The sequence below is a fragment of the Lissotriton helveticus genome, chromosome 4_1 (genome assembly GCF_964261635.1).
Source record: "Lissotriton helveticus chromosome 4_1, aLisHel1.1, whole genome shotgun sequence".
Lineage (NCBI taxonomy): Eukaryota > Metazoa > Chordata > Amphibia > Caudata > Salamandridae > Lissotriton > Lissotriton helveticus.
Genome location: NC_136063.1, coordinates 966,304,918 through 966,331,308, shown reverse-complemented (window position 1 = coordinate 966,331,308; position 26,391 = coordinate 966,304,918). Strand labels below are relative to the sequence as shown.

Below are 26,391 nucleotides of genomic sequence, written 5' to 3'. Positions count from 1 at the left end.
GGGAGGAAAGAGTGAGCAAATATTGGCGGCACATGGGGGCGCTGACACGGGGCACATTGTTCCCCCGCTGGCCCGTCACTTCCCCATTTGCGCTGGGACTACTACAATGCCTCCATCCCGCACCTCAGCCGAAGATACCCCTCTCCCATCCCGGGCACACTCACATATCTTGCCCCTGAGGCTCTGCAAAATGCGGGGGGTCTCCCAGCTGCCCCCGTCTTCCTCCGCCATGACTAGACTTCAGATTCTAGCTTGCCGACACACACCAACTTCAGGCCATTGGAAACCCAGCCGCGCGCCACCCCGCCCCATGCCTGGCGTCACCGCCCTCCTGCACCGTGCCCCGTGCACCAGGTTCCGCCCCCAGCGCCCGACCACGCCCCCCAGGCGCGTCACCGCGCTGCCATAGGTGGGAAAGGGCAGGGCATTCACTGACAAAATATCCTTGACCTGCGCTGTGTTTATACCGAACACTTCCGCGTGACCTGTTTGTGGTGGCTTAGGTTAGTGCAAGCACAGTCTGAAGGAAGTTTGTGCACCTGGTTGCAAAAACAAATGAAAAGACAGTATTAAAGTCACACTCGCATTTCACACTCGCATTTTTTAGGCTAATAGCTATCAGTCAGTTGTATAACTTCAGAGTAGGGTTGTGTCGTGATAAAGCAACCCCAGCGGGTAGAGAAACCTTAAACGAAACCAGATGAAACGTGATCCTTCTCTCTCCAGCCACGTTAATTGACAAAGTAAGAATCCACGCTGTACAAAGGTTCTATCAGACCTAAGATGAAAGCACATTCTAAATATTATTAAAGGCAAACATCAAAACAAGAGCACACATTAGTACAGGTTGTCACCAAACGATGCAGGCTGCTTTCTGCTCTCCACTCCTCCTCCTCCTCCCGATGACGCGGCGGAGGCTCGGCCGGCTGGGCCAATCCCAGCGCGGCCCTGGCTGGAGGCAGACGGCTGCTTCCTTCGGCTTCGGGGGCCGCGGTGGGAAACAAAGGGACAATGCTGGGTCTTGTGTGCACAAATGTTTTTTTCTTTACTTGGACACCTCGGCGCAAGTGAGGTGGGGGGGGTCCAAAAAATCGACAAAGGACGATCGGCAAAGGCAACTGCCGGCAAAGGACGATCGGCAAAGGCAACTGCAATGAGGGCGGGTGCCGGCAATGCCAGACCAGATTCGGGGGCGTTTCCGGCTTTCGGCTGACGTAGCGTGACGTAGCCAAAAGCCAAAAATTCTCGGGAACGCCCCCGAATCTGGTCCGAGATTGACAGACAGAGCCTTCTCCCAATGGCTAGCCTCCATTTATGGAGCTAGCCAATGCGAGAGTGGGGACGGTCCAGTCCCCACACACAGATATCATTAAGTTTTTCCTAGCGCATGCGTACTTCGTACGCATTGGCTAGGCAAAACCTAAAAAGGCACAATAACAGAAAAGCAACATACACAGAAAAAACTGAAAATGGGCACAAACACAAGACAGACAGTAGCGGATCAGCAGAAGAGCGAGGCTCTCCCACTGGACCACCAGGGATGAGATGCAGGCAGGAGTCTGCGAGTGGAGGAGGGCCTTAAAAACCTACCTGCACAGGGCAGCGGCACAACAGCGGAGCTGCTTGGGGAGAGAGCAGGTCTTTGTATTGTTAGAGGTTGTAGTTCACACTCTCTGCGTAGTGATGGGATTGCGATCAGAAACAGTGTTTTGAGTGCAAGTGATTTGAGGCCCGACCTGTGCATAGGCTCAAAGGGTCTGGCCATTAGTTGTGCAAGCACTGTGTTCAGGTTCAAGCTATTGGTGGGCAATCTTTTTAGCCCCCTCCAGGAACCTTTTTACAGCATGTATTGTGAAGAAGCTGTTGCATAATGTACTCCTAGTTTATGCTACTATCGCAGCTAGGTGCATCTTTAAATATGATTAAGTTAGCCCAGCGTCTAACAGGTGAGTTAGGCTAGTCAATACAGTGTCTTGTTTTGCTCTCGATTCCATATATTTCTTTGTTCTGCAGCAGTGTATGTATCTTCTCCATTTTGCAGCATAGCACTTCCTGGTGATAGCATTCCCTGCTTCCTTAATGATCTCCATTGTTCTGGGCAGTGAACTGAGATGCCCAAACTCTAGATATTCAGGAGCCAGGCCGCTAGGTTCAGGGTTGCTTGGCTCTGGGTGGTACACCTTCCCTTCCTGCATTGTCAGAAGGTCTCGTACTGTCTTGATCACAATCATTTGTCTTTTGGACATCTCCATCAGGTCTGAGTACCAGGTTTGTTTGGCACTGTGGGGTTATGTGGATGAATTTTGCCCCTGGTTGCCTGGCTCTCTCGAGTACCTTTGGGATCAGTGGAACTGATTGAAAGGCGTCGGCAAATCTCCCTGACCAGTTTATTGACAGTGCATTCTCCTCTGATGGGGGTGTTGAAACCTTGACACAAATTGTTGGCATTTTGCGTTCTTTGGTGTTGTGCAAAGGTCTATTGTTGGTCTCCCCTACGTAATAAACACACACTCTCTCTAGTGTTTGCTGTTTTAGTTCCCATTCGTGGGAGAAGCTTTCTAGTCTGTCCACCTCAATATTTTCCTTTCCTAGTAGGTGGGCAGTAGGTAGTGTTATGTTTCTTTGTATTGCCCATTGCCATATCTATTGGGCTAGTTTGTTCAGTGTAAACAATTTTGTACCTCCCCGTTTGTTCAGGTAGAACATGGTTTTGTGTTGTCAGTTTGTATTAAGATTGTCTGGCCTGTTATATGAGGCTGGAACACATTCACGGTTAAGAATACTGTCTTCATCTCCAGGTAGTAAATAGCTTCAGCACATCTGTTTTGCTCCATTGTCCCCATAGGTTTAATGCGTTCATGAATTGCCCCCACCCCTTGTGGGATGCATCTGTTGTGCTGGTCACTGTCGGAGATGGTGCTTTGAAAGGTCTCCCAAATGTCATTAGGTCTCGCCTGTCAATGCGCATGCGCATTGAGCAGAGAGAGACTATGGGGGCTTAAACAAAGCTTACCTACACTGGCGATTCACTGGCGATTTGATGAAGTGCATGTGCACTTTTAACTCAATGCGCAAGCGCAATTAGTTAAAATGCGCGTGCACAGCATCAAATCGTCAGCTTAGTGCCGCCAGCAGCTCTTCCCGCTCCGCCCCCTACTGCTTCAAAGGCTTGGCGCTCTGCCTCAGCCCAGCCATTCTCCTCCCCTAATTACCCCCTGCTGCATCAAAGGCTTTTTCACGGCCGGCCGGCCGTGCTTTCAGTTTCACGGCTGGCCGGCCGTGTCTCTTTTTTTTTTTTAATCCGCTGCGCTGCAAATCATTTACTCTTCTGAAAATCTCTGGTTCCAAACAGACAATGAAATGCTCCTTTTCCATGCTAAATAGATTACATTTTAAATGTGCGAGTTCCCACATGCCGGTATGTTGCAAACGTAATATTTTTTACATTTTGGATATCTTGATTTGTCCATCCAATTAACGTTGGGGTCGCCCTTGTGGTTGATAGCTGAGATGTCATATAAAATTCACTCGTTGGGACAGTGGTGCTTGTAATTCCATAAACTGTTATTAATTATGAATATGAATTGGGAATTCATGGGTAATCTCAGACGGGTAATATTTTTTATTCCGTTTTGTATAAATATTCAAGTAGGCTGAGGTAGCTCTTACCTGGGGCCACGGCAATAATGCAGGAAGGTAATATTAAATTATGCGGCAGGGTTGACTAAAATATGTGGCCAGAAAAGGCAAATTATGTGGCATACTATCGCCCTTTTTATGAATTAATTCTTTTGGTTTTGCCATTTTACACATGGTATGCACTAGGGATTGGACTAAATCTGACATGCCACACTAAGAAAAGGATTTCATGCAATGCAATTCACTGTCCACATGCGCTTAATTAAACATATGCTTGCTATCATAGTTTTGCCGTTTCTAAGTTCTATCAATCACAGGCTTTATAACCGCATCCACAGCCACATCCACCACCACCACATCCACCACCACCACATCCACCACCACCACATCCACCACCACCACATCCACCACCACCACATCCACCACCACTACATCCTCCACCGCCACATCCTCCACCGCCACATCCTCCACCGCCACATCCTCCACCGCCACATCCTCCACCGCCACATCCACCGCCACATCCACCACCACATCCACCACCACCACATCCACCACCACTACATCCACCACCACTACATCCACCACCGCATCCACCACCACTACATCCACCACCGCATCCACCACCACTACATCCACCACCGCATCCACCACCACCACATCCACCGCATCCACCATCACATCCACCATGACATCCACCGCCACATCCACCGCCACATCCACCGCCACATCCACCATCACATCCACCATGACATCCACCATCACATCCATCACATCCACCGCCACATCCACCACCATCGCATCCACCACCATCGCATTCACCACCACATCCACCACCACATTCACCACCACCACATCCACCACCACCACATCCACCACCACTACATCCACCACCACTACATCCACCACCGCATCCACCACCACTACATCCACCACATCCACCACCACTACATCCACCACCGCATCCACCACCACCACATCCACCGCATCCACCATCACATCCACCATGACATCCACCGCCACATCCACCGCCACATCCACCATGACATCCACCATCACATCCACCATCACATCCACCGCCACATCCACCACCATCGCATCCACCACCATCGCATTCACCACCACATCCACCACCACCACATCCACCACCACTACATCCACCACCACTACATCCACCACCACTACATCCACCACCACTACATCCACCACCACCACTACATCCACCACCACCACATCCACCACCACCACATCCACCACCACCACATCCACCACCACTACATCCACCACCGCATCCACCACCACTACATCCACCACCACTACATCCACCACCACTACATCCACCACCACTACATCCACCACCACTACATCCACCACCACTACATCCACCACCACTACATCCACCACCGCATCCACCATCACATCCACCATGACATCCACCGCCACATCCACCGCCACATCCACCGCATCCACCATCACATCCACCATGACATCCACCGCATCCACCATCACATCCACCATCACATCCACCATCACATCCACCACCATCTCATCCACCACCACATCCACCACCATCGCATCCACCACCATCGCATTCACCACCACATCCACCTGACAAAGGTATTAATTTTGCTATTTTCAAAACCAACACATAAATAAAAATAAAAAAACGTTCCTAATGCGAGACCTATTGCATTTTCAATGCTTGTTTTTTATTGCCACCATTGGATCTCCTTTTGTACCTTTGCTGTGACAACCACTAGATATACTCAAATCCCAGGGGATTGCAACCATTTGTTGCAAATCCTTTCTTGGAAGGGTCGCCTGTGTAGTCTTACATGTGTTATTAGTGGTATGCATGATGCCATCAGCATTATAACTGTCGTCGCTGTCAGAGACTGTCCATTCAGGTAAAGTTGAGTTTGCTCTGTGATTGCCTTTACCCTTTTCTAAACAGAGTATGCTCATGCAGTCTTTGATTTCAGTGTTGCACCCAGGAACACCTTTACTTGTTCCGGCTGTGTTGATGACTTTTTGTGGTTTATAGATGAACACAGGTATTGTACTTTGCAATTGCAGTTTGAATGTCCCCTTTGCACTTTTTCCTGGACTTTGCCTTCCCCAGCTAGTCTTCTTGTTATGGGTATACGTGTATTACCTTCCTTCGTAGTTATGCTGCATCTGTTGCCCAATAACCTCTTACTTAACCAGAACCCGAAAATGAGGCTTCGAATAGTCATTTATTCAGCTTCATTAGCTAGGATGAGGAGGAACGGATCTTAGGCTGGAACAGATTGGGGTCATGGCAAACAGAAAAGGATTTGGAGGAGAGAAGAGAGAGGCTTCATTACATTTTATCTATAATTAAATACCACTCACTCTATTTTCAATATATATCTTGACACATCTTAAAGTTTAAATACAAAAAGGTAATCAATGTGAAAACTGTACTCACAGAGTTTGCTTTTTCTATGCAGTAAGTCTTTAAAAGTTAGTATTTTAAATCTAAGGTGGCCATGTAGACCCCTACTTGGTTAAGAGTAGTATCACTGCCTGCAGAGTTGTCGTTCTGAAGTGTGGACAGATAAACTTGTTTCTGAATTTGAGATCGAAGATTGATCATAGGGTGAGAACCTGTTTTGGGAGCAGGAAGTAAGGTGAATAATTTCCTTGGTTTCTTTCTTTGATGAGTACCCTATCTATGGCTCTCTTTAGAAAGAAATCCTGGACCTCTTTTCTAAGTTATATTATTTCGTTTTCTCGAAACCTTTTTGATTTTTGAGGCATTTGGGGTGGTTTCTTGACCAGTTCTTTGCAATATCCGTGATGTATCACATTTAAAATTCATTGGTAAGAGGTGATCTTTTCCCACTCCTGTGGATAGTTCCCTATCCTTCCTCCCACTGGAGTTTTGTGGGGGTTTACCCCTGTGAGCAAGTCACTTGCTGGAGGCTCCTCCTCCGGGGGCTTGTCCTCTCCCTCCTCCTTGAGCACCAAAGGACTGCCTTACTGGGTGTTGCCACTGCTCTGTTGGCAGGTGGACTGCTGCGAGGCTCGCTGTGAGCCGCCCTGTGCTGGCTGCTGATGGCCCAATGGGAAGTTTGTTCTGCCAATTGGGCTATGGGTTATGTTTCCACCTCATCGTAAAAACCATGGCCTTAGTGGTCTTGTCCTTTTTAATTTGCTGTAAGGACTTGTCAACCTCCTGTCTGAATGAGGCATCTCCTGTGAGGGGCTAGTTAATGATAGATGCTTGAACCTCTAGCTTTAATCCTGATTCTTAGCCAGGCACGCCTCCTGAGAATTGTTCCCATGTACATCTACCTGCTGGCAGTGTCCACCGCATCTAGGGCTAAATTTAGGCAAGTGTTGGCCACATTTCGTCCTTCCTGCACAAGTGCTTTTGCTCTTTTCCTGTATTCCTCAGGAAGGTGTTGCATCAAGGATTCCATCTCATTGTATCGCTGATGTCATATCTGTTCATCAGGGCTTTGGAGTTGGCAGTCTGCTACTGTGTCGCTGCTTCTTTCTCCATCTTTCTACCCACCAGATCGAGCCTCTTGCTTCTCAGGTGGTGGTCCGGTGGAGGTATGGACATTATTGCGCTTCTGGTCCTGGCCACAATGATGATATCGGCAGGAATGTTACCTCGAATGTATTCGGGGTCCTGTGTCGAGGTTATTTCTTTTCGACCTTTGCAGTTATTGCTTTAGAAGTTGCAGGTTCTTGGAATGCCTCCATGCCTGGATCCAAAATGCTGGGAAGCATTGGCAGGTACAGGTTCCCCTTGTAGGTAGGTGTTTTGGTTTCGAATACAGAACCTGAATCTCCTTTTTCCTTTTCTAGTTGTATCCCATATTTTTCAGCAGCCCTCCTGATGAAGATATACATCGCAAGGTCATCAGGAGGTGATGGCCTCGAGGGGTAATCCTCCACTCCCTCTTTGGGAGAGTGTTTCTAAGTCCACCCACAATGCCTCTTCGAGCCCTGCGCTTCCTTCCAGCTCCTCGGTCTCATACAGCTTCTTTTGGCGCTCTTCTTAACACCATCGATGCTGGTGACGGAACTACTCCGTCACCAGCCACGGACGCGCTGTGCTGGTGACGGAGTGGTTCCGTCACGGCCCAACCGCCGCGCCTGCACGGCGCGTTCTATTGAGCGGGCGGGCCCGTGACGAAACCACTCCGTCTCAAGCACATCGCGCCCGAGGCTCGTGACGGAGTGGTTCCGTCACGAGCATGGCGGCGCCGCGCGGCCCCCCCCCTCCCCGCTAGCGCTGCGGCGGAATTACCACGCAGCCAAGGGGTTAATGGGGCTCAGGTCGTGTAGAGCCTCCACTGTCGATTCTTCCATTTTAGCATCCAAGGTTGAAGGTTTTAGTGAAATTTTATATTCTCATCATCAAACTCCTCCTTCCGCTGAACACCACCATTTCTGCTCCAAGCTTTCTCTTTTTTTCCGACCTCCTGCGCCCTCTGTTCAGTGCCTAGCATCGGCGATAGTCTCTTTTTCACCGTAGACTGTTCTGCCGTCTCCAAATATTGCGCTTTCCTTTTACTCTCCATCGAGCAACTGGAACCTTTGATGTCTTCGACATGTTGTCTGCATCGGTAACCTTGGTCTGGGATCCGTCGCATCTTTTGCTCTCAGCTGACATTCGGTCGATGTTTTAACTGATGCCAAGGCGGCCTATTTGGGTATTTTGCCAGAGGTATTATGCTCTAGGCCTATCAGTGCTTTTGTTATCTTCTGGATCTTCTTTTTTCAGTGTCTCCTGCTGCTTTCGGCTCAGCCTGTTTATCGGCTTTGGTGTCGAGGATTTCAAAGTCTGACCCTCCGTGAACTATCTTGGCTGAACTATCTTGGCCTCCTCGATGTTTTCATCGCTGGCTATTTCCTGTTCTCTGTGGGCGATCTCTTCTTTGGTGGTGCTGGTCCTTGCGTGGTGAAATTCCAGCCTCTGTCTTCTACTTACCTTCAACGTTTATAGGACCAATCTAGCGCAGGCTTCGCAATCCTCTTCTATGTGGTCCTTTGGTGGACAAGGTTACAGACTTCACAGGGATCCATGTGCGAACTTGTGGTGGCGACCACAATGTTATTCCCAGGTGGTTTTCCTGTGGGAAGGAGAGAGAGAAGGATCCCCTTCCAGGGGGTAAGGGGGCGGGCGGGGGCAGGGGGATCTCCCGTCAGAAGGGGAGAGTGTATGACCTCCTTCTTTCTCTCTTTCAGTCTTTTCTTTGCGGTCTTCAGCAAATCGATATTTTCTTTGAAAACCTTCAGATTCTTCCCAAAAACCTTCGGAGCTCCTCTATTGCTTACAGACCGAACGGCGGGAAAAATGATTCTGAAAATGGCAGCTATGCACAGGAATAGCCAGAGCACCATCCAACGCCAGACAGGGGGAAAACGTTCCACCCAATGGTAGTCTATGATGCCCAAAAATTAAAAAGAATAAAAAGCGAGAATTCAGGACCCAACCTTTAGATGGCTGGATAATACACAGCATATGAATCCAGAAAAGGATTTATGCTGCATAACAATGATTACCATCCAGCCCCCAAAGCCAATCTCCCGAATGTAAGGGAGCATCAACATCACCTTCCTGCTGGGAACATGAAAGATGGCCAAGGACAAATAAGTGCTAAATATTGCAGAGAATGTGTAGCAGATCAGATTATCCACCCCAAAATTCCATTAAGATCAGTGAAATGTTTTGTCCTGGACCAACTGGCACAAGAAGGGAACATGGTACTGAAAAAAATAGTAAAGGAAAAAATGTACTGACCCCTTTCCAATTTGTGCTTTCTGTAGGAGTTCCACTGATTCAAGGGCCATTAAAATTCAATCTCTCGCTACTATTGTTGCAGAAAAATTCCTGGTCACGGGTGCAGTCATCCAAGACTAGTTACCAGTGGTAGCTGGTGGGTCCAGAACCTCCCATGCGCACCCTAGCCTGCAGGTACACAGCATGCCCATGCCAAAACTCAATTCCAACTGTTGGGTGCTGTGATATATGCAATTTGCCCCCAAACCACATCGAAAGATACACATTCGGCATAAACTGCATAACCAATAAATACCATTAGCATGAGATATGGAATATACTAGAGGTGCACTTTGTGCATTAACCCAAGTTTGAGACCTTTAAATGTTTCCCCCGTTATGAGGTGAGCAACTCAAAATGTCACTATAGTTGTACAGCTGTTACTTAGGGAATATCCTATGGGGAGAGTCAATGAAAGGCTGCAACTTGTCTAACATATGTAAGCCTGAAATAGGCACTAGAATCAGGGTTTGCAGACCATGAATGCTATATTGGGTACTGGCCCATTAGTCCAGTAGTCAATATCTGTTCCTAACTTACTTAAGCTGGACTCAGGACTTCAGTTAACTACACTGTGAACACTGAACTGGATACCAGTAACCAGGATTCAAACAGGAGGCCATCCTACAATTTTTCTAGAGTGGGCACGGTAATGTTCATTGGGACTTGGAAAATCTGCAAGGGTTGCAAGCGCTACAAAGGAGTGCCTGGCAATTTCAATAATCATGCAACAGTATTGCATTCCTGGGATACCAGTGGTAAATTACAATACCCGTTACCATGTATTACCCAATAACCTCTTACTTAACCAGAACCCGAAAATGAGGCCTCGAACAGTCATTTATTCAGCTTCATTAGCTAGGATGAGGAGGAACGGATCTTAGGCTGGAACCGATTGGGGTCATGGCAAACCGAAAAGGATTTGGAGGAGAGAAGAGTGAGGCTTCATTACATTTTATCTATAATTAAATACCACTCACTCTATTTTCAATATATATCTTGACACATCTTAAAGTTTAAATACAAAAAGGTAATCAATGTGAAAACTGTACTCACAGAGTTTGCTTTTTCTATGCAGTAAGTCTTTAAAGAGTCTGAAAGATTCTGAGTAAGGGTCATTATAGACAAAGCTTCAGTATCAGAGTCAATTTCAAAGGTTTCCTGTTAAAGAAAAAAAGCCAAGGGTTCAGTACATTTCAAATTTCCAAATACAAAGACATGCATGGTTTTTACTTCTCTGGACAGGAAAAATGAAGAGTGGCTGAAGGAAAAAACCTCCAACAATGTAGAATGAAAGAAGGTAAACACGTTACTGTCCTGTAACTTCAGTTTTCAAAGCACTAGAACTTTCATAGATTCACATGCTTGAATCAGAACAGCAAGCTGTGTCTGACATTATCAATCTACACAATCTACAACAATGTATAACATACTGATATAAAATGAATTGCACTGTATATCAAAAACCAAATGTGAGAAAAAGCTCACCTCACTGAAACACGCATTTGCAATGCAATCGGTCTCGCCTTTGGGTTTTTTATGTATTTCGCTATGCAGCACATTAGGCTGGGTGCTAAAACATCTACTGTCCCTTTACATGGAGGGAAAGTAAGCACTAAACTGTGTGACACACCAGGTATGAGAACACATGGAGAGAAATATTGCCTTTCAGCAGGAAATCGTATAATCCAAAGCTGTTTTTAACATAAAATCAGGGCTTTAGGTGGTCATATCACTGAAAATACTAGATATGAAAAGAAATATGGTCTAAGGGTTCTCGTTGAGGACAATTTCTATGGACTAGAATCTAGAGAATGCTAAAGTCATTCTGGTATTTTACGGACCTCTGCTGGTTGTTTTCTATCAAGAAAGTTAATTAGAGGAAGTTGCCAGAAAAATTTTAAAAAGTAAAGTCCCTCAGCAGAAATCAACTCTGGTATTTTACTGACCTCTGCTGGTCGTTTTCTATCAAGACAGTTAAATAGAGGCAGTTGAACAGTAAAAAAAAGTCCCCAAGCGGAAGCAGACAACTCCTAGGGCTGATCTCCAGAGCCCACAAAGTACATACACATATAAGTATATACTAAAGTATATACAAGAGGTCACAAATGTCTAACTTTAAATGACATAAAACCAGCCTGACAATCACCCCTCTGGTAGCATCTGCAGTCAGGCATTAATGTTTCATAAAGGCTTGGCAACTATTTTACATTGCAGCTCTACAGACGTTCTAAAGAGTAACTCTGGCATAAAGGGGTGCAGTCGAAGTCACTCTCTGTAGAATGAGATGACAAAGCGGACTGTTAGGGGCGACAAGCTTTGGAGTGACAGAGTACAACTGCAGTAGTAACCCTTTGAGCAATTCCATGTTTTGAGAACAGACACCCTCTTTGTAGGTGGCCAAAGAATGCAAAGAGTTGGCCTACTTGACAGAAAGATCAATGTCTTAGCAATGTCTGCGTATGTCTAAGGAATGCAGCTTTCTTTTTTCACATGAAAGATCATCCTTTCAGAATGAACTTTAGATTGGTACAAGAAGCATACTATCCCCTAAAGTAAATCTAAAAGGAGGTTTGATTGTTAAAGCGTGGACATCACCAACTAGTCTACCATATGTTAAACCAAATAGCAGAGCAGTATTTAATGAAAAACTTGATATTAGTTTTGTGGAAGGGTATGAATGGAGGTTTCATTAACTGGTTAAGAATAGTACTAAGCTCCCATGGATAGGCTGGATGAGGCACAGGTGGAAAGACCCTGAATAAACCTCTCAAGATTTCTTTAACCCCTTGTGTGCTGTTGACGAGCTCAGCTCGTCATGAGGGACGGTTGAGCTGCCCTCATGACGAGCTGAGCTCGTCACAACCGTTGGAACGTTCGCACGCGGGGATAATTTCCCCGCTGTGCTGAACGTTCTAAAAACGGGTGTGGTGTGACGAGCTCAGCTCATCACGAGGGCAGCTCCGCTGTGCCTCATGACGAGCCGGACTCGTCAACAGCACAGTGGCGCCGCGCGCGGCCTCCTCCCTCCCGCACAGCGGGGGAAAACACCCCGTAGCCAAGGGGTTAATGATCCTAGGGCCAGCATAGCTGTTTTGTTGGTACATCAAAATCCGGTGATTACTTTGAAATATGCTCTAATGATGGGATATACAGGAACAGACTATCCAAATAGTTGGTGCAACATCTAATATGGATTAATCAAAATTGGATAGAAACCACATTCTGGTACCAAATACAGAAATGTTTCCATTTGGGCCAATAGGTTTTGGTAGTAGAAGAAGCTCTGGACAAATATTACAACAGTCCAGAGGAATATTCAAGTGTGCACATTCTAAGTATTCTGGAGTGATGCATACAAGCTGAACTAGGTCAGGTCCTGATGGAGGTTCTGGGTGTACTGTCAGAAGAGTAGGTTGTGTGGTACTCCTAGTGGTATGGGCTGAAAATCAGGAGAAGGATGCTGAACCAATATTGCTGAAGCCACCATGGGATTATGGGACTTGGAAAGCTGGCTTCTCTCTTGGTTTTCTTGAGGACTTCTGCAACGAAGAGAAGTGGTACGGAACTTACCTTCAGTAACACCTTATCTGGTTCCAAACCTCAGTATACTCCCCAAGCGTCAGACTGGATCCAGATTTTTTCGAACAGTACCCGTGCGCACGGGTAGGTGGCATCATTGGATTCACATTGGCAGCGTTGTCCACACCAGAAAGGATGTGCACAGTACCTATATAGGCACCAAGCCAGTGCCCCAACTTCAGTTACTTTGATGGATTTCCCAGGATGGAGCCAGGCTGAGAACTGATCACTGGTAGGAAATACTAGGCTCTGACAAAAGTGCCCCTTATACTGTAATCGATTCACGTTGAGGACAGGAGGGCCGGTAAGGTATTTATCGTTAGATAATGTTTCCACCAGATAAGACATTAGTAAAGGTAAGTAACTTCCTCATTTGATAGGGACAACTAGCCGCAGATTCTTTATCTTAGAATAGATAACCAGCACTGCATTCCCGGAGGTGGGTCACATGCTGTGCATTAGACAGGGTAGCAGTTTCTCCTGTGTATGGGAGGCTGTGGTGAAAGGAAGACCTTGCAAACAGGTGTTGAAGAACAAGTTACTTACCTTCGGTAACGATATATCTGTAAGAAACAGTAGTTAGTATTAGATTCCTTACCTTAGAATATCCCCAGGCGTCAGTCTGGATCCGGAAACTTTTGCGTAGCAGTACCCCTGCGCGTCGGTAGGCGTCGTCTGCAGGCGTCCCCTGCGGCTCCGCGTCGTCGGCGTCGTGCGCCGTGATGACGTCGCTGGAGTATATAGACGCCGCCTCCGCGCGCTGACGTCAGTTCTTTGCACACAGCTTTTCCGCGCCAGAACACGCAGAGCCATGTGAGAACTAACACTGGTGCCATTTGAAACTAGGGCCCTGAAAGGGATGTCCTTAACCCTAGGTATCAGTTCGCAGAACGGGGAGGACGGGTGGGGCGGTAAGGAATCTAAAACTAACTACTGTTTCTTACAGATATATCGTTACCGAAGGTAAGTAACTTGTTCATCTGAAAGAAACAGGTTAGTATTAGATTCCTTACCTTAGAATAGATACCCCAGCAATACCAACCCCGGTGGTGGGTCTGCGAACCAATACAAACCTACACCAGAAAGTCCTGGAGGACCGAACGGCCAAAGAAGCCATCCCTCCGGACTTGACTGTCCAGGCAGTAGTGCCTCGCAAAGGTGTGCAGCGAGGCCCACGTAGCCGCCTGGCAAATGTCCTGCAAAGGGACTCCCCGGCCCAGGGCAGTAGTAGCCGCCGTGGCCCGAGTGGAATGGGCCCTCAGCCCAACAGGAGGCTCCTTCAGAGCCAAAGAGTAGCATGCTTTGATGCACAGGACGACCCACCAAGAGATGGTTCGCTTCTGTACCGCCCTTCCCTTCTTCTCACCCACGTAGCCAACAAACAGTTGGTCATCCACCCGGAACTGGCGTGTGCGATCCATATAAAATGAAAGCGCACGTTTTGGGTCCAGACGATGGAGCCGCTCTTCATCCTTTGAAGGATGCGGAGGCGGGAAGAAGGAGGGTAAGGTGATGGACTGCCCGATGTGAAAAGCAGAAACTACTTTGGGCAGGAAAGAAGGCCTAGTCCGAAGAACCACCTTGTCAGGATGGAGGGACATGAAAGGAGGTTTGACAGAAAGAGCCTGAAGCTCACTCACTCTCCTGGCAGAGGTGATGGCAACCAGGAAGGCCGTCTTTAAAGTGACAAGACGGAGAGGACAGGAATGAAGCGGCTCAAAGGGAGCACACATCAAGAATGTCAGAACCAGGTTCAAGTCCCACTGAGGCATCATGAACGGAACAGGAGGATACATGTGCGTGATGCCTTTCAAGAATCTCAGTACAATAGGGGACTTGAATAAAGATGGCTGATCAGGTAGCCTTAAGAAGGCGGAAAGGGCAGAAAGGTAGCCCTTGATAGTGCCCAGAGCAGAGCCCTGCTGGGCAAGAGAAAGAAGGAAGAGGAGAACCTCGGAAAGAGGGGCAGAAAGGGGATCCACAGCCTTTGCTGTGCACCATGCCACAAATCTGTTCCACCGGCAGGCGTATACCGACTTTGTGGCGGGACGCCTGGCTGCCAGAATCACATCACAGACTTCAGGAGGCAAGTCGAGTGGCCTCAACTGTCGCCGCTCAATCTCCACGCATGGAGGTGAAGGCTGGACAGGTTCGGGTGGAGGACCGTCCCCTGCTGTTGCGACAGAAGGTCCTCCTGAAGGGGCAGGCGGATCGAGGGACCGACTGACATGCTGAGTAGCTCGGGATACCAGTATCTTCGAGCCCAGTCCGGAGCCACAAGGATAACTTGGGCCGGGTCGCGCCTGATCTTCTTCAGCACTCTGGGCAGTAGTGGTATAGGCGGAAAGGCGTACAACAGACCGCAGCTCCACTCGCGCCGAAAGGCGTCGCCGAGCGAGTGCCGTCTTGGAAACTCCAACGCGCAGAACTGATGACATTGCGCGTTCTCTTCTGTGGCGAATAGATCTAACCAAGGCTCTCCCCATTGCTGAAAGAGGCCGTTCGCCACGTCCGAGTTCAGACGCCATTCGTGATCCACCGAGCACCGACGGCTGAGTTCGTCCGCCCTGGCGTTCAGAGAACCTGCCAGGTGTTGAACCGTCAGAGTCACGCCCTGACGTTCCAGCCATTGCCAGAGGCGCAGAGCCTCCTGGCAAAGGGTCCACGACCCCACACCGCCCTGTTTGTTGCAGTACCACATGGCGGTGGTGTTGTCCGTGAACACCTGCACTACACTCCCGTTGACAAAGGGGAGGAATGCCTTCAGTGCTAGGCGGATCGCCCGCAGCTCCAACATGTTGATATGGAGCCGGGACTCCGCCGGAGACCAGATGCCTCTGATCTCCGCCTCTCCCAAGTGGCCACCCCAGCCCTGGAGGGACGCGTCCGTCACAACTACGTGCACCGGTTGGGGAAGGGAGAGGGATCTGCCTCTGACCCAATCGCGGTCCGTAAGCCACCACTGCAACTGTCTCGCAGTGCCCTCCGAGATCAGGACATGGTCGGATAGGTTGCCCTGATCCTGGGCCCACTGAAACTTCAGGTCCCACTGCAGAGCCCGCATCCGCCACCTGGCGTGATGCACCAGTAGGATGCAGGAGGCCATCAGCCCCAGAAGCCGCAGCGTCAACCTGACCGAAACCCGGGATAACGGCTGAAAGATGGGAATCAGAGCCTGAATATCCCGGACCCGCCGTTCCGGAGGATAAACCCGAAACTGCGCAGAGTCGAGAACCGCTCCAATGAAAAGGAGCTTTTGAGAGGGACACAGGTGTGATTTCGGCACATTGATGGAAAACCCCAGCTCGTGCAGGAGGTCTGCCGTCATCTGAAGGTGGTGGACGACTGTTTGGGGCGAGCCCGCCTTCAACAACCAGTCGTCGAGGTAGGGGAAGACTGAAACCCCTAACCGGCGCAGATGAGCTGCGACCACCGCCATCACTTTCGTGAACACCCGTGGGGCGCTGGTAAGGCCGAATGGGAGCACGATAAACTGAAAGTGCTCGTGGCCTACCGTGAACCGCAGGTAACGCCGGTGGGCCGGCAGGACGGGGATGTGAAAATACGCATCCTGCAAGTCCAACGCTACCATCCAGTCTTGTGGGTCTAGAGCAGCCAAGACCTGAGCCAAAGTCAACATCTTGAACTTCTCCTTCCGGAGGAAGCCGTTGACGTTCCGTAGGTCCAAGATAGGACGTAGGCCCCCTTTGTCCTTCTTGGGCACCAGAAAGTAGTGGGAGTAGCAACCACACCCTACTTCTGGCCCAGGAACGCGCTCGATGGCCCCCTTGGCCAAGAGGGCCGTAACTTCCTCCTGCAGAAGTGTCAAGTGGTCCCCCGACACACGGTGGTTCTGCGGTGGCATGGCTGGAGGAGTGGACTCGAAGGGGAGGGAGTAACCCCTTCGGACGAGCTGCAGCACCCACCTGTCCGATGTAATCGTGCGCCAGCGGGAGTGGTGATGGCGAACCCTGCCACCCACTGGCGTCACATGGGCCCGAAAGCTCGGACTAGGAAGATTTGGAGGCTGCTGCGGGGGGAGGTGTGGACTGACCCCGCCGCTGCCCTCTACCGCCACCACGGCGGAATCCACGGCCGCCACCGCGCTGGGGAGCGTTCTGCGGCGCGTGGCTGGCAGCACGCGTGGGACCGCCCCTTCCTTGGCCACGAAAGGGGCGAAACGAACCCGGTTGCTGGCGCTGGGTCGAAAGACCCAAGGACTTGGCCGTGACCCTGGAGTCCTTGAAGCGCTCAAGCGCGTTGTCCGCCTTCTCACCGAACAGGCGACTGCCATCGAAAGGCATGTCCATGAGGGCATTCTGGACATCCGGCGAGAAGTTGGCGGATCTCAGCCAAGCATGGCAACGAATCGCCACCGTCGTGGACATAGCCCGTCCCAGCGAGTCGGTCGTGTCAAGACCACACCTGATCGAATACCTCGCCGCGTCCCGGCCTTCAACCAAGGCCTGGTTGAGCTTGTCCCGCACCTCCTGCGGGCATTGCGGCAGACACTCCGCGACCGTGTCCCACAGAGAGTGGGTGTAGCGGCCCAAGAGGCATGCGGTATTACAAGACCGCAGTCCGGCACTCAAAGACGAAAAGACCTTCTTGCCAAATTGGTCATATCGCTTCGATTCCCGATCGGGCGGAGCCGACGGGAATGCGGACTGGGAAGTGGAGGCCTGGATCACCAGACTCTCCGGGGAGGGATGGGTGGAAAGGAAGGCAGGGTCGTCCGAACACGGACGGTGACGCCTGGCAACGTTTCGGTCAACCGGTGCACCGGAAGCGGGCCTGGACCAGGTGCCCAAAAGGACATCCGTCAGGGCCTCATTAAACGGCAGCAGAGGCTCCTGTGGGCATGACTGCGGTTTAAATACTTCGGTGAGGATGTTAGGTTTCACCTTAGCGACGGGGAGCTCAAGGCTCAAGGCCTTGGCAGCCCTCATCAGGACCACCGAATAGGCAGCCCCCGCCTCCGACGCCACAGGGGAAGGCGAGACAAACCCAGGGTTGGGCGACTCGTCCAGACCACTGGCATCACCTAAGTCACCTACCCAGTCCACGTCATACTGGCAGGCTCGTGACAAAGGGTCCTCAGACCCCTCCCAACCCTCTCCATAATCGTCCTCATCGCCATAGTTCGAATCGACGATATAAACCGGCTCCTCGGAGCCAATGGGCCCCAACGGCGCCGGACTCGGCGTCGGACGATGCCGGTCCTACTCCGCGTCAGGAGTCAGAGAGGGAACGGGGGTGGCGCCGCGCGGCGCCGGGGACCCGACGCCGGCCGGAACCGACGGCGGAGTCACGGCGCCGCGCGGAGGCGGCACCACGGGTTGCCCCAATGGAATCGGCGCCGGAGAGGCCGGTGGACCAGCCGGCGACGACCCTGAAGGGCCCAGCGGCGCCGGGGCCGGAGCCGCCGGGGCCGGAGCACTCGGCGGCGTCGGGGCAGGTGCACCCGAACCGCTCGGGCTCCCAGACGGGACCGACGGGCCCGCAGGCGCCGTAGGCCCCGCCGGAGGAGACATCGCCCTCATAGCCATGAGGAACTCCTCAATCTCCTTGCGCGACGCGCCTTCCCCAGGGACCGACGGGTATGGGGCAGACGGCGTCGGCGACCCACGCGGGGCCGCCCGAACCCCCGGCCGCATCACGCGGGCGTCGGGGGGAGTCGGGGGTACGATGACGACGCCCCGACTTCTTGTGTCGCTTACCTGATGAACCGGAGGAATGGTGGCGACTCCCGGAGCGCTCATGGCGGCTCCGCGATCGTTCCCTCGACCGCTCCCTCGACCTCCGACCGGACCGGGACCGCTCTCGACGCGGGGCCGACACTCGGAGCTCGAGCAGCTTGCGGGACCGCTCCCGTCTAGCTTTACTTGTCAAGGCCCGACAGTCGACGCAGGACTCCACGTCGTGGTCCGCGCCCAGACACCGGAGGCAGAGTCGATGGTGGTCGGTGACCGACATCAGGCGGTCGCACCCGTCGCAACTCTTAAACCCGGGCATCCTACCGGCACCTTGAAGAAAAGAGTTATAGTTAACAAAAAACTTGGTAAAAGACCGGAGTACTGCTCTTCGGATCTGCGCTAACTGGCGCGGAAAAAAGAAGAACTGACGTCAGCGCGCGGAGGCGGCGTCTATATACTCCAGCGACGTCATCACGGCGCACGACGCCGACGACGAGGAGCCGCAGGGGACGCCTGCAGACGACGCCTACCGACGCGCAGGGGTACTGCTACGCAAAAGTTTCCGGATCCAGACTGACGCCTGGGGATATTCTAAGGTAAGGAATCTAATACTAACCTGTTTCTTTCAGATGCACCTTTTGTCCAATTTGAGCTTCCTTACTCATTTGTATGTCCACGCAGTAATGCTTTGTAAATGTGTGTGGTGATGCCCATGTTGGTGCTGCACAAATAGAGTCAAAGGGTACATTTGCAATGCGAGCCAGGGTTGCTCCTTTCTTTCTTGTGGAGTGAGCTGTTGGCTGTATTGTTAGTTCTTTTTTGGCAATGGCATAACATGATTGGTTTGTACTATCCATCTTGCAATAGTTGCCTTTGTTTTTTTTCTTTCTTTTATATACAAAATTTGCAGACAATACAAAATACACCAAATGAAATCCAAAATCACAAATAAATAAAAGCGCAGATCAGATACGTTATGAGCCATCAAGCATCGAATGACAATATTATGAGGAGGCGTTGAGCACAGTGGAATACAATTCGCAATAACTAGTAAAATAGCTCACTTAAAGCTGGATCACATCAGTTGAACATGCAAGCATGCATTAATAGTTGCCTTTGTGACTGGTGATCCTGTGTTGGTATGTGTCGGTTCTGTTTTTTGCAAATAATACAGCAACGTCCTCCTTACATCCAGGGTATGGAGGGTTTTTTTCCCTTTAGTTTTGGGGTTTTTGAAGAAAACCGGTAGGATATTTTGATTTAGGTGATATTTGGTACCACTTCTGGTAAAAAGTGTGGGTTTGTCTTTAGGATTTGTAAGTATGGTTCTTGTATTGTTAGAGCTTGTAGTTCACTTACTCTTCATAGTGACGTGACATCGATAAGAAAAAACTGCTTTTAGAGAAAAGTTTTGAGGTTTGCTGCATGCATGGGTTCGAGGGGTTTCATCATAAGTTGTAATGTACTGAATTTAGGCTGCATGTAGGTACTGAATCTGCACATGGCGGAGCAATTCATTTTGCGCCTTCTAAAAATCTTTTCTTTACAGGCTTTGTAAAGAAACCTTTACATGTCTTTCCTCTTGTTTATGCTTCCATGGCAGCCAGGTGTACCTTTATGCTGGAGTAGTTGATGTAGCTATCTAGGAGTTAAGTCAGGTATGTAATTACTGTTTCTTGAGTGTTGATTGAACTGACCTTATTGTTAGCGGTGCACCAGGTGGTATATCGCTTCCATTTTGCTGCATAGCTTTTTCTTGTTGACTGTCTCCTTTAGAATTTCCATTGTTCGTAGAGGCAGATTGAGGTGGCCAAATTCTAATACTCAGGCGCCAGGCTGCCAGGTGCAGCGTTGCTGGTTCCGGGTGAAAGATTTGGCCTTATTGCATGGTTAGCAGGTCCTTGCCTGCTTTGATCTTGAACCTCTCCCTCTTGGATAGTTCAAGGAGGGTTGAGTACAATGTTTGTCTTGGCCACTGAGGGGCAATGAGAATCATGTTTGTTCCTGTTTTTTTATGCTTTTTTTAACACTCTTTGCATCAGGGGCATTGGTGGAAAGGCATAAGCAATTGTTTGTGACCAGTTGAGTGAAAGTGCATTTCCCTCTGACAGGCGGTGTGGAAACCTCGATGCAAAGCACTGGCATTTTTTGTTCTGCATTGTTACAAACAGGTCTATCACTGGTGCCCCCCAGAGATTGAAAAGGTATTGTACCGTTCGTTTGTTGTTTCAACTCCCATCCGTGGGAGCAGTTGTTCTGTCTGCTCAGCTGGTCCGCTGTAATGTTGTCTACTCCTGGTAGATGTACTGTTTGTAGATTGATATTATGAGCTACTGCCCACTGCCAGATTTCCTGTGCTAGTTTGCTGAGGGGAATGAACTTCGTATCTCCCTGTTTGTTCAGATAGAACACTGTTGTTGTATTGTCTGTTTGGATTAGGATAGTCTTTCCCGAAATGTTTCTGGAATGCCTTTAGTGCCAGAAAGACAGTTTTCATTTCCTGTTAGTTCCATTGACCCCGTACTTTCAGCTGGTTGCAGTCTGCACCCCAACCGTTGAGGGATGAGTCTTTGGTGATTGTCACAGATGGAGCTGGGTTTTTTAAAGGTCTCCCTTGTGCTATGTTGTTGGATGCCCACCATTTTATATCTGCTTGCACCCTTTGTGTAACAACCACTAGATCCTCCTAACTTCCTGTGGCTTGGGACCAGTTGTTGGTAAGCCATTCTTGGAATGGGCACATGTGTAAGCGGGCGTGAGGGATAAGTGAATGCATGATGCCATCATGCCCTTCAGTTTCATGAACTTCCTCACTGTCAGATTGCCCTCTCTGGTAGAGTTTTGTTTCCTGATGGATAGCTTGTATCCTGCTTTGCGTGGGGTACGCTTTTGCCTTTGTTGTGTCCAATATGGCTCATAAGAATGTTTTTTTTCTTTTCTGGTTTTGTGGAAGATTGTTTGTGGTTTATTGAGAAACCCAGTCTCTGTAGAGTTTAGATAGCTGCTTGAATCTGCTTGTTGCATGTTGCTTTGAATGTGCCCTTATGAGCCAGTTGCCAGATAAGGGTAGACGTGGATTCCCTCTCTTCTAAGTGTGCCGCTATCACGGCTAGGCACTTTGTGAATACCCGTGAAGCTGATTTTAATCCGAAAGGCAGGACCATGAATTGGTAATGTGTTCTGTTGTGCAGGACTTGCAAGTACTTTTTGTGTCCCTTGTTCTTAGGGATATGCAAGTAGGAGTCTGATGTCTATTGTTTCCATGTAGTCTCCCTTTTGGATTTGTGGTATCTCTCGAATAGTACACATTTTGAAGCGTTGTGTTAGTATGAATTTGTTTATGAACCTTAGGTCCAGGATTGGCCATAGTTAGGTTTTGTTTGGGTATTAGGACATATGGGGAGTAGTTTCCTTTGAACCATTCTTGTTTTGGTACCAATTCTATTGCCTGTTTTTGGTATAGTTCCTTGATCTCTGCCTCTAGCAGTATGTGTTCTGATTTTAGGAATCTTCTTGTTTTCGGTGGGTTTGCAGGTGGTTTTCTTGTCAGCTCTGTGCAGTATCTGGAATTTAATATCCAATTGTCAGTTGTGATATTTTGCCACTGTTTGAGAAACCAGGCTATTCTTCCCCCCACTGGTGTTTTGTGTGGGTCCTTGTTTGTGAGTGAGTCAGTTGGATAAGTTTACTCTTGAGGACTGGCCTCTCCCTCTGCCATTGCTGCTCGCCTGAAAGGGCTGTTTCTACTGTTGTAACCAACCATGGTAGCTTGACTGCTGACATGTTTGTTGTCCTGGGTTCTGCCCTTGTGGTTGCTGTGACATTTGTTGTCCTTGACCAAAAGGTGTTGCTACCTGTGGGCCTTCTGTTATTGAATCCACCCCTTTTTAGGAACCTCTCTGCTGTAGGGCTCCCATCGCCCTTGCAGTCTTGTTGTCCTTTTTTATCTGTTGAAGGGATTCATCCACTTTTTTTCCGAAAAGTGCCTCCACATTGAATGGTCTAATGATGACGGGGGTTTGAACTTCCTTTTGGAAACTAGATATTGTGAGCCAAGCAGGTCTTCTCAGGATGGTTCCTGTGCACATTTGCCTACTAGCAGTATCTGCTGCATCCAAAGGTGACTTAAAGTAGGTGTTTGCCACGTTTTTCCCTCCTGGACAATCGATCTTGCCCTTTTCTTGTACCCTGAAGAGTTTGTTAAGAACCTTCTCTATCTCATCTCAATGTTGATGACCATATCTGTTTAGTGAGGCATGGGAATTTGTGATGCGGCACTGTGATGCCACTTCTTTTTCTAGGCTTCTCCCCACCATGTCCATCCTTTTACTCTCCTTCTCTGGTGGAAGGCCGGCGTGGAGACTGCATTAACTCTCCTTCTGGCTGTGGTGACAATAATGGAGTCAGGCACTGTGTTTCCCTGAATATACTTAGGGTCCTTTGAGGAAGCATAGGAAGATTTTGAGTTCCCTTATTAGCTGGGGCAAGGGTTTCTAGGGGGAAACAAGTGAATCCTTTTTATTCCACTAGGGCTACTCCGAATCAATTTGCTGCCCTCTTGACTAGGTCATTGTAGAAAGCTATGTTGTCTGGCCTTCGAAGGATAATGAATATGCTACTTACCAGTATGCATCTGTTCTTGGCATGTAGGGCTGCTAACATTCATATCTTAGCATTAGATCGCCGCCTAGTGTTGGGCTCGGATGATCGCACATTGTTGTCCTGGAAGAGTCTTCGAAGTATCCTGAGATAGGTGGCTCCTCCCCTGGACTACAGTGCGCATGGGCATCGGCTCCATCCCCAGATTGTTTTTCGCCATTGTGGCAGAAGATGGAGTGAAAAGTGTAAAGGATGTCCATGCTAATGAATAAATACTATAGTATATCTGCAGCTGCGACAGGCACCGGGGAGGAGGGCGGGCGATATGAATGTTAGCAGCCCTACATGCCAAGAACAGATGCATACTGGTAAGTAGCATATTCAGTTCGAGGCATGTGGGCTGCTAAATTCATATCTTAGCATAGAATACATAGCAGTCCCTCCATCAGCGGCGGTTGCCCGTGCCAGCTGCAGAAACCTGAAAAAGTGTCTTCAGAACAGCCTGTCCTACAGCAGCTTGCTGCTTGGAATGCACATCAACACAGTAGTGTTTTGTAAAGGTATGTGGTGTAACCCACGTGGCTGCTCTGCAAATATCCTCTAAAGGAATGTTCCCTAGGAAAGCCATGGATGCCCCCAGTTTGCGGGTGGAGTGCGCTCTGGGGGGTATTGTTAAAGTGCGCTTGGCTTTTTGATAACATATCTGGATGCACTTAACAATCCATCTGGCTATCCCTGCCTTGGAAATCGGGTTGCCTTTGTGTTGTGGTGCGAAGGCAACAAAGAGTTGTTTTGTTTTTCTAAAGGGTTGTGTTCTGTCTATGTAGTACATCAACGCCCTCCGTACATCTAAGGTATGGAGCATTCTTTCCGCCACCGTTTGCGGGTTTTGAAAGAATGCTGGTAAGTCAATAGTTTGGTTTAGATGAAACGGACACCACCTTCGGAAGGAATTTGGGGTTAGTGCGTAGCACTACCCTATTTGGATGAATTTGAATGAATGGCTCTTGGATTGTGAGCGCCTGCAGCTCACTGACACGCCTCAGAGACGTAATAGCTACAAGGAAAGCTACTTTCCACGTAAGGAACTGGAGTTCACACGAGTGCAGTGGCTCAAATGGTGGTCCCATCAGTCTGGTGAGAACGACATTGAGGTTCCACACCGGAGCAGGCGGTGTTCTTGGGGGAATGACTCGTTTCAGACCTTCAAGGAAGGCTTTAATGGCGGGCACTCTGAAGACAGAGAGGTGCTGCCTGTTCTGGAGATAAGCCGCTATGGCGGATAGATGTATCCGAATGGAAGTGTACGCTAGATTGCACTTGTAAAGATGCAACAGATAGCAGATGATGTTGGGGATAGATGCATCTAGCGGGTTGATGTCATTGGCTGTACAGTAAATGACAAAACGCTTACACTTTGCAGCATAGCATGCTCTAGTAGTTGGTTTCCTCGCCTCCTTGATGATGTTCATGCATTCCGGAGGTAGGTTAAGGTATCCAAACTCTAGGACTTCAGGAGCCAGATCGCCAGGTTGAGCTGTTGCGGATCTGGATGCTGAATTTCTCCATGGTTCTGCGTCAAAAGACTGGGCGTGAGGCGCAGTCTTTGATGCGGCACCACTGAGAGTTCGAGGAACGTGGTGTACCAAGCCTGGCGCGCCCACGTTGGAGCAACTAGGATGAGAGTCATCTCGTGCTGCCTTAGCTTTCTTGCGACCAGCGGTATTAGAGGGGCTGGCGGAAAAGCGTACGCAAATTTGCCTGACCAGTTCATCCATATCGCATTCCCCTGCGACTGTGGGTGAGGGAACCTGGCGGCAAAGTGTTGGCATTTTGCGTTCTCTTTTGTGGCAAACAGGTCTATCTCCGGATGACCCCACTGCTGGAAGTACGGGTGGAGGACAGATGGGTGTAACTCCCACTCGTGCATTTGATGGCTGTACCTGCTGAGCAGATCCGCCATCTGATTGTCCTTTCCTGGGAGGTGTTCTGCCATGAGGAAAATGTTCCTTTGAATGGCCCACTTCCACATGCTCTGAGCCAGATGAGACAGCTGTGGCGAGTGTGTGCCTCCCTGCTTTTGAATGTAGTACATCGCGGTCATGTTGTCCGTCCGGACTAGCACGACTTTGTTGCACAGATGTACAATGAAGGACTTGAGCGCCATGAAGATTGCCATCAGTTCCAGATAATTGATGTGCATCTTCTGTTGCTGCGTCGTCCATAGTCCCTGCACTGTGTAAGTGAGCACATGAGCTCCCCATCCCTGGAGAGATGCGTCCGTTGTCAGGACAATCTGCGGCACAGGCTCTTGGAACAGTCGGCCCTTGCAAAGGTTGTGTGGAGTCCACCAATGCAGAGAGTCGTATGCCCGACTGGTAACCAACACTAGGTCTGTCAATTGCCCACGAGCCTGTGTCCACTGATTCGCTAAGCACTCCTGGAGCGGGCGCATATGTAGCCGTGCGTGAGGGACTATGAAGATGCAGGAGGCCATCATGCCTATCAACTGCATGAACACTCTCGCTGGAAGAGAGTGTTGTGGCCTGAACCTTTGGATCAGAGCCTGCATGCTGTCTATCCTGACTTGGTTTGGCTGAGCCATGGCCGTCAGGGTGTTGATCGTCGCACCTAGGAATTGCCGGACATGTGCCGGCTGAAGATGCGATTTTGGGTAGTTCAGGGAGAAACCCAGATCGTGAAGAAGGTGAATGGTAGTCGACATGTCTGCGGCGCACTGTTGCTCTGACTTGGCTTGCACGAGCCAGTCGTCTAGGTAGGGGTAGACATGGATGTTCTGCCTCCTGAGGTGCGCCGCTACTGTCGCCAGACACTTGGTGAACACCCTCGGGGCTGTGGTGACTCCGAAGGGTAGGACCTTGAACTGGTAGTGCCTGCCTTGAATAGTGAACCTGAGGTATTTCCTGTGTGACGGGTGTAGTGGAATGTGGAAATAAGCATCCTTGAGATCTAAGGTTGCTAAGAAATCTCCCTGGTTTAGCAATGGAAGAATCTGTTGCAGTGTAAGCATGTGGAAATGTTCTGACAGTATGT

General features: G+C 49.5%; 1 protein-coding gene across 2 annotated transcripts in view; it reads right to left on the bottom strand.

Moving 5' to 3' along the window:
* LOC144828936 (uncharacterized) overlaps positions 1-26,391 on the bottom strand; it is a 410,356-nt gene that overhangs the window by 133,962 nt on the left and 250,003 nt on the right. For both annotated transcript variants that reach the window (XM_078687588.1, XM_078687589.1), the window contains one exon: positions 10,517-10,621. In XM_078687588.1, coding sequence (XP_078543714.1) covers positions 10,517-10,621 — 105 coding nt within the window. The remainder of the gene's footprint in view (positions 1-10,516; positions 10,622-26,391) is intronic.